The sequence below is a fragment of the Aquila chrysaetos genome, chromosome Z, assembly GCF_900496995.4.
Source record: "Aquila chrysaetos chrysaetos chromosome Z, bAquChr1.4, whole genome shotgun sequence".
NCBI lineage: Eukaryota > Metazoa > Chordata > Aves > Accipitriformes > Accipitridae > Aquila > Aquila chrysaetos.
The window spans coordinates 59,292,734-59,305,780 of record NC_044030.1 but is presented as its reverse complement, the minus strand read 5'-3'; the positions used below and the strand labels follow the sequence as shown (position 1 = coordinate 59,305,780).

The 13,047-nt window shown below is 35.0% G+C and overlaps 1 protein-coding gene across 6 annotated transcripts in view; it reads right to left on the bottom strand.

The window, feature by feature from the left end:
• The window catches only part of TNPO1 (transportin 1), an 85,625-nt gene that overhangs the window by 10,739 nt on the left and 61,839 nt on the right, over nt 1–13,047 (bottom strand). For 5 of the 6 annotated variants that reach the window (XM_030003537.2, XM_030003536.2, XM_030003535.2 and 2 more), the window contains 10 exons: nt 11,731–11,956; nt 8,862–9,033; nt 7,322–7,408; nt 6,413–6,520; nt 6,052–6,210; nt 5,871–5,958; nt 4,720–4,818; nt 4,392–4,487; nt 1,421–1,496; nt 525–624 (listed from right to left, as the gene is read on the bottom strand). In XM_030003537.2, coding sequence (XP_029859397.1) covers nt 525–624; nt 1,421–1,496; nt 4,392–4,487; nt 4,720–4,818; nt 5,871–5,958; nt 6,052–6,210; nt 6,413–6,520; nt 7,322–7,408; nt 8,862–9,033; nt 11,731–11,956 — 1,211 coding nt within the window. The remainder of the gene's footprint in view (nt 1–524; nt 625–1,420; nt 1,497–4,391; nt 4,488–4,719; nt 4,819–5,870; nt 5,959–6,051; nt 6,211–6,412; nt 6,521–7,321; nt 7,409–8,861; nt 9,034–11,730; nt 11,957–13,047) is intronic. The other variant, XR_005931532.1, reaches the window with a different exon arrangement.

Here is a 13,047-nt window from a genome sequence, read left to right as displayed (position 1 = left end):
CATTTATTTTAAAGAGATACAGGTTCCTTGTCAAATTGACTATTTAAGCAATATATCCAAAGTTGAAACAGAATCTTCCCTACCCAAGTTTTAACAATGAAGGGGTGGTTACTGTTTTTGTTCTGTTTCTTGTTTTAAAAGCCTAGGTTATATCTAGAAAATAGGTTTAAGTATGTCAACTTTTGCCTTATATTTTCATACAGATACTGACCACAACCTAACAGAAGTATCAAAACAGAGTTATTTTAATCAAAGTGCATTATTTACATATTCTTTTAAGTAAAAGACAAAACCTGAATTTAACAATACTCTTCTCCTTTCCTTTGCTACATGATAATTACTGCAGCATCACGATACGTAACATTTGAAATACAAACATTTTGGCCTCCTTGACCGCAGAATAAAACTACATCACGTATTGCAGGGAATCACATGAAGCTAAACTTTTTCATACTCCATATACAGCTTTCACTAAATTTCACATGAGTAAAGAAAAGAAGTTAAGATCTATTCATGGATCTTACTTGGACTACTCCACTGGGGTTGACGGAGATCATGGTACATATCCCACGGAAAGCTGAATCCTTTTCCTCATTGTCTCTTATGTTTCGCAGAGAGGTGCACCTAGCAAGTTGGAGAGCAAAACTTAGCTAACTCTATTACTTTTTATTCAATCAAGTCAGAACTAGATGACAGTATTTGATGGAATAAGTCACACTGATAAGACAATCTGAAATACTATTTTGAACACTTAGAAAAACACTTGTTGCACACAGTCTTTACTAGCATATTCCCATTAGGCATCATCTCCAGAATCTTGTTCTCCTGTTGCACTATATACAGTTACAAAGTGTGACCTGTATTCCATTAAATACAAAAGAAACATGTATCTGAATTATTTATAGAAACTATCATTATTAGAAGCGGAACATATACTACTATCACAGTATGAATTATGTCAGATACCACTTACAGAACAGTTATTTAACTTTTACAGCAGCAAGCAAGCTATTTTATATGTAACAAATCTATAAACATATATTCCTTACAGCAATTCAAGCCTCAGACTGAATTTTAAGTAAAGTAATGCACGGTTTAAATTTTACAGTATTTGCATGCATTGTATTATCATTCTGGTGGATTTTAAAATGCTCTTTCATAGTCAAGCTTTAACACAGCAAGCATGTGACAATCTTATCCCATGCATAAATTAGTCGTTAGCCACAACATAAAGAATACATGACGGTGCTACTAAAAACTCACAAACCTGATAGGACAAGATTAGTCACATGGTTGGCAATGATTAAGGATTGAGATTTTGTAACCAACTGAAAATATATCTAAAAGTGAGATAGAGAGAAGAAAGAAAGAAAGAGAGTGAAGAAAAATGAATTAAAAAAAAAGATTGAATAATACACACCAGGGTCTTATAAACTGCTGTAGCATGGGGGCCACCTCTTGAGGACAAACGTAACCAAGACGACCAATTGTTATTGCTAAGGTAACGCAATCACGGTTATACACCACCAAACGCCAACCAAGACATGAGCAAATGAGGGGGGAGGAGAAAAAATAAAGAAAAAACAACAAATAACTCAGAAACAGAAACCAACAGAATCTGTGTATGATAATAAACATAAGATTTCACCAGTGCTGTTTATTACCACCCCCTAAATAAGAGGCAGCAACATATATGGTATACTCTCCAGGGTAAAAGAAAAATTAAAGAAGTAAATGAGAGAACACCAAAAACACAATTTAAAATCCAAAGGCTTTCTGATGTAAGCAGTCATTCTGCCCTCTTCAGAGTAATCTCTTTCAGTAATTTACCTACAACACATTTTGAAGTTTTTATTCAAATGTACTATTATGGATACTCTCGATAAAAAGGAATTAACCATTTTCAGTTTTAGGTATCAAGTATTCTAAACATTTTATTTTTTCGATATTTAGAATTCAAGATTTTAATAGATGTACTCTACCAGTAAAAATACATTTATAAATACTTCTACATGGAAAATATTGTGGTCTATCTGAAAACGCTTAATAGATGAAACACTTCTCAAAGAGCACCAAATATTTGTTGTCTTAATAATCTCATCGAGAATTTAATTTGAAGTGGTTGCTAACTCACAGCAACTGACTGCAGAAAATTAATTCTTTAATCCCAATATTTGTCCTGTTCACAAAAGGCATCCTCATAGAAGTCATGTAAGAATCTGACTTCCAATACCAAGTCATAAGGACACAAGAAAAGCAAAATTGCTTCATCACATGATTAGGTAGTTTGGTCCTTTGTTCTGAGGGACAGACTGAAGAAAATATCATAATGCAAATGTGTTTTAATGGTGTTTGCTCAACTCACGAAAGATTAATCTTTAGAAAAAGGAGAGGGTGGGGAATAATGTATCAGGATTACTTGAAGCAAAATACATGAATAATACTAAAATCCAGCAGATTTATATGAAGCAGAGAAAGGAAACCTATGTTCAAGGGACATACTATGCAACACTCTAATTAACAGGCATTTGTGAACAGTTTCATGAAACATGCAATAAAGCAGATGATGCTTTCTCCAATAAAAGTTTGGTGTAGGATATACTAGCGGTTTTAAATCTACTCATTCCATGAAAGCTGCAGCTTACTGGTAATCTACTGTTTTGCCCTGATGTTAATCAATTTCCATATGCAGCGTCTAAAATTTTCGGTAGATATAACTTATAAAACTGCATTTGAAGTGCTACTTTCAAGTGCAAATACACTTTCATCTGTAAATTCTCACAGCTACAGTCTGTACAAGAAGAGTAATCTCTGTCAGAGCTCAACTTTTTGGCATGTACTGGTTATTTTTTATGCGATTACTTTTACTTAAGGTGGCCTCATGTTTCCATAGAAGTGTTTTCATAGCTCATTACATAGCAAGCTAAAGCAGAAAACAGTAATATTCTGGCACATGCTAGTGGCATGCAGCACAATATCCCACAACAAACTTATTATAAGTACACCACACTCAACATTTATTTGCAGTTATGCATCCACATTTAAAGTAACTATTAAGAGAATAAAAAAAACAAAAGTCAGTGTTTGGATGCTTCCAAAAATTCTCTAACAATGATGGAAGCAAACATTTAAGTACTGGATGCCTCTCAGTTACAGGTATTACACATCCATCAGTGCAGAGGAAGGGGGTCAGGGCAGGGTCAGGGGGAAAGAAAATTTATATTGCTATACTACCCCATGGTATATTTCACAACAAGTAGGTATTTGCTCCAAAATTATCTTTTCAAAAAATAGTACCTATAATATGCCAGCCAACTAGGTAAGTTTTCCTTCAAGTTCACCTTCCATACTAAATGGGGGTAAGGGGAGGGGGGCAGAGAAAGTGCTGCTTTTAAGTTTAAAGAATACCAGAGGAAAAATATGCATTGAAAATCTCTCTCCAATTTATCTCTTGCTTAGCTCAAAAAATATAACTGTACCACTGAATTTGCATCATTTTCAATCATGTCAGGTATAATGACTAAACTGTCATTTTCTTACAAGACAGTTAGTTTCCAAACAGAAAAAAAAAAAAAAAAAAAAAAGATTCTCAATTACTAAAATAGTAAACCAGAAACCTGTCAAATTATTAATACAGTTTTGCTGAAGTATGGAAGGTGCTCTTCATACCAGAACGTGCCCTCTATAAATGCAAAAGAAACAAGCCTCAGAAATTCCGATTCAGTAAGGCATTTGGGGATTGCTCCCAATTTGGAAGGCAAAGCTGTGGGCCAGAACATAAAACATGCATGCCGTTATTAGAATTCTTTTCAGAAATTTGTTATTAAGTGACCAGGTAACAGAAGTTATACATAATTTCAGTTATGTTGTGGTAAAACTGCCATCACAGATCTAGATTTTTGTGCATGGTATTACAAGTTTATCTTAAAAAAAAAAAGTGTATTTTTTGTAAATTCAAAGAGTTCATTATTTGTTTTATATATGCCAATTACATTTGTTTCAAACACTAGACATATATATACAGTACACATGTAAGGACATGCATAGATTAAAATCAGTGTGAACTATGTCTTATAGTGTTACTGCATATATTTGTCATATTCAATACATAAATAAAACTGGGAGAATACTTAATTAAACAGATGATATATAAATATAATAAATGTTATAAAAGTGAGAAAGCAGTAACTTTAAGAATCTAGATATATGATACATGGTTTGCTGCAAGACTGAGACTTGTAAGAACTTCTGCAAAACAGAGTTGCTTTTGCTTATAAAAGCCAAATACATAGCAATAAAATCAGTTCTGGTGTGGTTCCCCTATGCAATTTTTTAAATCATTATGAAAAAATCTAATTCCCTTCACCACGTATGGTTCAGTTTTTGGGTACCTGTGTTCTCTAACAACGTCTTTGGTGTGTTGGGTCTGTTAATTATTTCTACAAGCTGGTGCAACACCATTGGAATATAAGGCTGCATCTCTATACCTGGAACAGCCAAAAAAAAAAAAAAAAAAAAAAAAAAACGTCATTTTCTTCTGAATCTTTCATTAATATACATCATCTAAATAGATCGGATACATTGAACTTAATAACAAGGATAAGAATCTCAAATTTAATCTAAGTTTTAACATGAAAGTATCATTAAAAAACACCCCAAAACACCTAGACAAACCATGCTAAATGTGTAGAGATTCAAAGGAAAAAAAATAAAGCTTACCCATCTGGATGGAGATTTCTCCAATTGCCCAGGTGGCATTGTTACACACAGAAATGAATTCAGGGTTTAGGTTGGTTCCCAAAATTGGCATGAAATCAGCTAGAAAGAACAACATTTTAAAATCTCATCACACAATACAACCATCTTGTCCCATTACTGTAAGATCATGGGGGAAAAAAAAGTTTAAAAAAAAATAATCAGGTAAGCTTATTTAATGATTAACAAGAGCTATATTTCTGCTATATAACAGATTAACCTTGATTTTAGAACCTAAGCAGATCAATGCAAATATTTTCAAATTGTGATTTTAAAATGTTTCTAATAGGCTTTATCATTATGTAATTCTAGAAACCTTTTTTCTCCCCTTCCCTTGCTGGGGCAGGGGGAGAGAAGGTAAGAGGGGAGAAAAAAACCCCACAGCTACAAGTACTTGTAGTTTTATAATATAGTTGAACAACCCTCAAATCACCTGGATAGCTATGCATTCAGCTATGCTTGAAAAAAAAACAATGAAGCCTAGAAGGCAATCACATCTTTGATTAAATTTTAAGAAAAAATTAGTCACAAAGATCATAACATCTGCCAAATTTTAAATTCCAAGCCTATCCAAGCATTCATTTGACAAGTTAAGTGTATTTCAAAAGTATCCGCAGGAAGAGACAGCAAATATCATGGGTGTATAACTGATGCTACTTCCCTACTGAAATTAAAAACAAAGCAAAAAACCAAACCAAAACGTACCCTCTAGCCAAGTTTTCTAATTTCAATAGATATATATAATTTTATGTAACAATAGATTCTAGTAGAACAAAAAAGCTATAAATTCAAGAATTTATCAAAGCAAGCAACTATTCTAACTGAAGTCTAAGTATATCTTTTTTGCTGTATGCCAGCATAACAGGTAGCTTGTTACATTAAAAAACATAAAGGACAAAAATTAACTTTTGCACTGTCCACAAAAATAAGAACATGTCTTTTAAACACATAATTTGAAGGAGAAAAAGACTACAGACCCTTGCTGATAAAGGAAAATGAAAACTTACAACACCATGAAAAGGCAACCCACAGAATAGGGAGCTTAACAATGGCTAAACCAGTCTCTTATCAGTTTGTAAAGCAAGTTAATTGTTTAATATGTAAAAGAAACATACCGATGCAAGGCTTAACATGCTGGAAACACGCTTTTGTCAGATCCCCTAACAATGCAAAAGAACTCTGCCGTACCTCAGGCATTTTATCCTAAAGAGAGGAAGAAGAAAATGACAATTCTAGAAGTGTTTCTGATTCTCTTAAGAATGGAAATCCTTGGAAGAAACAGGTTACTCATCTCACCTGCATGCATTGGTACATTAGTGTCAGGATATTGCTGCGAGCCACTAGCTGTTCAATGTTGCCTCCAAGTCCTTCAGCTAAACCACTGAGTAAATCAAGAGCCACAATCATGAAATCTTTATCTGGAGCCTCATATTGGTCTGGCTGAGCATTATGCAACTGCAACAAGTAAGTAAGCATTTTCAAAATTAGTATTACGATTTTCTCAGGGGTATGCATAAAAAAAGTTTCAGAACTGCAGCTTCATTTAGATAATCAATGGTTACACTACAAATCTCCCTGCAAACACATAACTTTATATAGTTAATACATTGGTTTAAGGAAATATTCTGAAAATATTGGAATAGCAATAGAAAAATACCATGGCTTGTGCAAGGGTCTTCTGCACCAGATTTACACAGCGCTGGTACACAGGTTCACAGTATGGAAGAAAGCCAGATTGCAAGGCAGTAGCAACTGATGACAGGCACTGGAATAAAAAAAAAACCAACCAAACAAACAAAAAAACCAAACAAAACAAAACAAAGACAGAGAAAACAGTCATTACTTTTCCTCACTTCCCTGAAGTGCCTTTTACTTGGGACAGGTAAATTAAAAGATATTAGCATTTTAAGTATACCCATGTGTAACTGATTAAGTAAACACAACCTTGAAAGGCAGTACTGATTATCTGAGCCAAGGCAACTATTCTCAAGTTGTTACTATCTCCTACACATGCCCCTTGAGAAAATTCCTCAGCAGCAACAGCTTCTCAGAGGTAGCCAAGGAAGCACATACAAAAACAGTTAATGATATTCAGCCAGCACTTACACTAAGCTTTAGTATCTTGACCATGCACAAGCCCTAACATTACCTAAGAGTTATGAAACTAATTTTTCTAGAGGCGCTTTCTTGCTTCACAGGCAGAAAGTACAGAGAATAGACTACATTTCAGCTTGTCTGACAATAGTTTTAATGGAAGGATGAAGGGAGAGCAAGGAGAGAGAAGACAAGAATAAAAGGAAGACGGAACATTCCTTTTTTTTTTTTTTTAATCCTATCAAAGAAAACACTCCAGAATGGCAGAAAAATATCTAAAAGATTTCTGCTAAACCTAATGACATTTCCTCAGTCACAAAGTTTTCTTACTACAGTCAGAATATTTTCTCCACAATGGGAAATGCCTAACACTGTCAGCTTTAATAGTCATACTTCTTAGTAGGAGCATCTTTAGTAGAAAGTGTAAGTCCTAAAATAAGCTGATAAAAAATATTCAGATTTTAACATTTACCTCTAATAAAGGGAAGAGATCTTTATCTTCATCCTTCAACATGTTCCACTTCTGGATTAATGGAGGCATTAGCATCTGAATATATTCCTGTTTAGGATGAAAATGCATCAGCTGCTGAAACACTTCACTGCATACTATTTTATTTCAAAGCTAGAAAATCAATGTATTAAGAATTGATATATATTATACTTTTTCAGCAACCCCCCCGATGTACTGAAATTCTATCTATGTTGCAATACATAGAAGTAGTTTGATGTTAGAATTTACAATTTGTGTCTTAAGATTTTTTGCTGAAGCACATAAGCATCTTTGCCAAGTGAATCTTTTCCTCCAGATTTGGTTTCAGTCTAGCTACCTGGGTTGTTACAAATCTGTACAACTGCCTCAGGGTCTATGGAAAATATTTTTACTAGCAATGCAATCTGGCTGTGCATCTGCCACCTGCTTTTCTCAACGATTTCCCATTGCCCTAATGCTACAACCCTATCCCCCGCCAAACTCCTGAAACTTCTTCCTCAAGCAACTAACCATCCATGAAGAAGTAATTCCCTATCCCTCCAGGACGCACTTCCCCCTTCTGTATAAAGCTGTTGCATATTCCCTCTCACTGCACAGCCACAGGACATTGAGCAAGGCACCCCTATAGTGCTGTTTCTCCCAGAAGGTATCTAAAGAGCCAACAGATGTTGCCAGCTAATGCTATGTCCAAAGATACAAAATTCTAAGTGACTGAAGAAAGTCCCACCATCACCAGGAGCTCCCATTTAGCTTCCGCCTGGTACTGTCAAATGTCAAGGTGGCCAGGACCAGAGAGAGACTGAAAGAGAGGTCCTTTGATGGTGCGGGGTCTCGGATGACAAGTAAAATGCCATGGAAACAACTCAAATTGTTTTATTCTAGCGTGTCTATGTCACGTGAAGCACTATAGAGAAATAAACCAAGTTTCAGTAACCATCATAAGAAGATGCACACATGACACATATGCATGTTCTATTAATTAATATATGTACACCGCCCCCACCATATTTGCCTATGTGTTATCTGTGCTTTGTCCAAAGGATTCTGTGTTTTTATACATAAAACGAATACCTGTCTCACTCTCTGATAAAGCAATTTCTAGTGATCGTGTGCTCCAATACATCGGAAAGAGAAACAGAGAGCAGCTTAGCTATACTCAAAGTGGTTACAAAAAAAAGTGTGGTCATTAGAAATTAAAACACATGTTCCACCAATTTCTCTGAAGTCCCATTTCATAGCTATATTGATATATGCATCTCCTCCGAGCATGAGAAAAAAAATCACAATAAGAAGCACATTTCACAAGCCACTACACACATAATTGTTTATTAAAAAATGGCAAATATTTGTGTAGTGGGAAAATTATATGCAGTCTATGTACCTTACCTGTATTTAGCATTATCAAAACCTACACAGAAATATCAGCATTTCTGTTTTAAAACATATAAAGCACACTACAGAAAGCATTGAACCAGTTTTTAAGTTATGATGTGCGCTTCTACAGAAAATAAGGTATACTCACTGGTTTATTTAGATGATGTCCTACAGAATCTGCTAGAGTTCCTATAGCATCATAAAGAATGAGCAGGTTTTTATGCTGGTATTTACTAAATGCAAAGACCAAAGTATCAAGTATATACGCAAGATAAGGAACAAGCTCTGTACAAGCCTCCTCTTCTAGAGTAGCAAAGGCACTGAGGGACAAAAAAAACAGGTCAGTTGGTATCTTGGAAAAAAACAAAATAAGACAACCCCCAAATACCTCACTTCCCATTTCTGTTTAAACATAAAACTGTATTTAGTCCTCAAATTCACCCAAATTATTTTTTCAAAATGGTATTACTGAGATAACCTTGATCTGTTTTGATTGAACACGTAAGGATTCAGCTCCTACATTGTAATGAACAAAATTTTAAAATATTGCTGTAAAACTCATTCTGTATAGACAGGAAGCCCCCACCAAGAAAAGCATTACTGTACACAAGTTACAACATACTAACTGAAATAGTAGGAACCATAACAAAAGCTGTTTATGTTAATCTTTAATGTATGCTGTAACTGCACCTAGAAGCCCTAGTGCTGTTGTGCCGGTACAATGCCAACATCGGCCCATAGTCTCAGCAGTTCACCACACAGAAAAACAGATACAGAAAGACATGGAAAATCAAAAGCAAAGACAGGGCATGAACGCTCTTAGCCAGCCTTGGTCAAAGCACACATCATGGCATCATGGAAACTTTTCAGGTTGTCTGTAAAGTGTTTGAACAACAGCATTAAAAAAAAACCACCCAAAACAAACAAACCTCCTCCCCCCCCCCCCCCCCCCCCCCCCCGCCAGACATGCTGCTTCAGAGAAACATTAAGGAAAGGAAAAAATATGAGCTACTGAAGATTTAGTGGCCTAGCTTATGTCAACAGGATTATTATTAGCCTGTCCCTGCACTAAAAATGCATGCATCACTGTATGAGGTCAACAATCACCTACCAGTGTGCCACCAAATACAGAAATGCCTTTTTCTTAACACAATGCAACTGTGAACACTAAGTGGCTAGCATTCTTATTTATTTATTATTTTATTATATTATTATGAAGTGTTCTTTCAGAAAGGCATACGATGTGAGCAGGAAAACATGTTTCAGTAAAATACCTTTTTGGGTATCACCAACTAAAGGAGCAGTTTCTCAACAGTACAGAAATGAACATTAGACAACTGCTATGATAGAAATTAGTGATGAAAACATACAGTATCCTATTAAAAATTTTCAATTTGGTAGACATTCTGTGCAACTGTTCACAGCAGGGATGCAGCTTTTTGCTCCTCTCTAAGAAGGATCATTGTGTTTCATTGCAATTTAGAAAGCTAGTAAGTATGTTTTGACTTGTAACAGCTCTACATTTTCCTTGGAGTTTCCCAAACAGTTTTTTAGCTGCAACTGTAATTTTAATGTATCTCTGCTCTAAAGAAAACATTTCAAAACAGGCTATAAATCTGATATTGAACTTTAAATAAATAATAAAAAAAATAAATCAGGTGTATTGTTATTTTTAATATTTCCATTTTATCTCTTTCTTATTACTTTAACAGTTTCCACTGCCCATTGCACTTCCTTCATAAACCCTACATGAGGTTATTTAACAACTGCAACACAGCTGTGTTCAACTACATGCACATTTCAACCATGTTTTGGATAAGGAAAGTATGAACAGAAGTGTGGGGTTTTGTTTGTTGTTGGTTTTTTTTTGTGTAGGTTTTTTGTTTGGTTTTGTTGTGTTTTTTTTAATAGAATCTGTACATAATCTGATTCCTTGGATCTGAAAATGCATGAAGCAAGTAGTCTTATATTACCATTTTCCTGCTTATTCAGAAAGACTATCACTATGAAAAGACAGAACAGAGCAGGTGTTAAAGCCCCCGCAATTTGCTAGCCCAATGTCTGAAAAGGTTTAGACAAAAAGGAAACTGTTTAATACTCAAATCTTACTAAGTATATTTCATTAAATTGGTTGTATCCATTCTCAGGCAAGGATACATCTACTCCTTTTGTGCAAAGCTTAGCACAAGAACTTTGACCTCAGTCTTGTCCTTAGGCACAACTGGTATTTGGGGGTCATGTGTAACAATAACAATAATAATAAAAAATTTGCATGTTTTAAGTGTTAAGAATACAGCCAGATGCAGATCTAACTTTGCTTTACAAAGAAACCTTCTCGGCAGTCTGCAGTGTACACTCCTGTCCCACACAAACTGACATGTAAAAGCTTTATTTTATGAGCTTCCTGAACAAGAGGTACACCCATGCCCATTCTATTAATGGTGTCTCCACTAATGGAGCCATTAATTATTGTTTTTTAAAATATCAGCCGACAAGGGGGATAAGGGAATCTTATCTCCCAGGACCTCCCTTCAAGAGAAAGATAATATCCCTTGGAATAATCATAACCCAAGAGTTTTGGTAATCTTGAGCTAAATATAAACAACCTCAGTAATCCAAAGATAGGATAGTCTTCCATTGCAATTGGTACTGACCTTGTTCACAGGCATATTAAAAAAAGCCAGATTTCTGGTCAATGAAACAGCATATATTGAAAATAAACAAGTGTCACAAACAGATAATTTCTTTTACTACAATAAATTATTTAGTTTGCTGATTCATATACACTGAAAACAAACCTGGACATGAGAAATACAAATGAACCTTTTTCATGTTATTACAACTCAGAGTAATTTGTGACTACTCCAGAAGAAGCTCCCTATACTCCAATTTAGAAGCGAAGGAAATATATTAATAGCTAGAAATAGAGTCATGTATTCATTGATAAAGGCATTAAAATAGTTTCTGAAGAAAAAGCAGTGTCATTGATAGTGCTTTTTGCTTAAGCTTTGGCTTACCTGCAGGCAGCTTCTTGTACTCTCTTGTTGCTATCCAGGATACGCTTTAACAACTCAGTCATTAATGGCTTCAAGTATGTGTCTGGGGGTTGACTAACTACCCAGTGTGCATAGCGACTAAGAGTCCAGCATGTAATGGAGCGCACAAGAGCCTTTTTGTCAGAGAGGCACTGAATAAGGTGAGGGATCAGCTCAGGAAGATATGGAATCATACCCTGCATGCAGCCTAGAAGGAAAAATACAGCTATTGCAGTACCAAAATTAACAAAAAGTTCTATTGTTTTCTGTTTCCTAGAACAGACATATTTTCATTGTTTATCACATAGGAATAAATTTTAACAATATACAAAGTAAGCCTACCTAATTTATATTAAGTCCTAAAAAGAAACCTTACATAAACAATAATTAAAATCCCCAATTAAAATTGGCTTCATTTCAACTACATTTCTACTTCAGTGCTTTCCCAATCTCCAGACATACTGCTTTATTAAATGGAGTATGGCAAGTATATCCAAATAAAATGAGTTTTTAAAGCTTTGAGGTCCTATGTCAGCCTACTCGGGAGTAATCAAGACAAGAAGTAGAGAAAGAGTCAGTCTTGACAACAAATCATCAAATCATTAAAAAGAATTCCTTAAGAAATTTAAATCTCTTCTTGTTTTCTCCTAATATCATACAAATACTGACCAGCAATTAAGGCTACACGTTTCAAGTCAGCAAGGGCAGTAATACACCGAGATCTGCCAGAAGTACTAACTTTTACCTTGCTTGACTGAAAATCAAAACCAACAAAGAAGTCTTCTAGTAACAAAGAAAAAAGTATGTTCACTAGGCACTGGGTGGGAAAAGAAAATCCAGGCATGGACCCAAATGTATTCCTTCAGCTTGCAAAAGGGACAGAGATGCTGGAAATGCAGGCAAAAAGCTAAGCAAGACTGTGAGTAAGTACAAAGGAACGGAAGTTATCATATTTGAATTAGAGAACCATCCACGAAAAGCAGCTCAGGGCACTGAAGTCACAGGAGTGGTCTTCATTTCTGAAAACACTTGAATGAAACATAAGGCTCACATTTACTAAATATTATTCTTCTGTGAAATTAAGGCAGTATTTCATGAGAGAGCAATAAATATATGCTGCAGAGTTAAGAAAGGGAGAAATAAAAGAAATTATCTAAGCTATTTAGCCTCCCAAGCATGCACAGATTTGAAAATGAAAAATTAAATAACTGCAGTCACCAATTGGTAGTTGTAGAGATAATCACCGAAACCGAACCAGCTAAGGACATACACTTGTTTGCATATGTAAATTAATCTGGA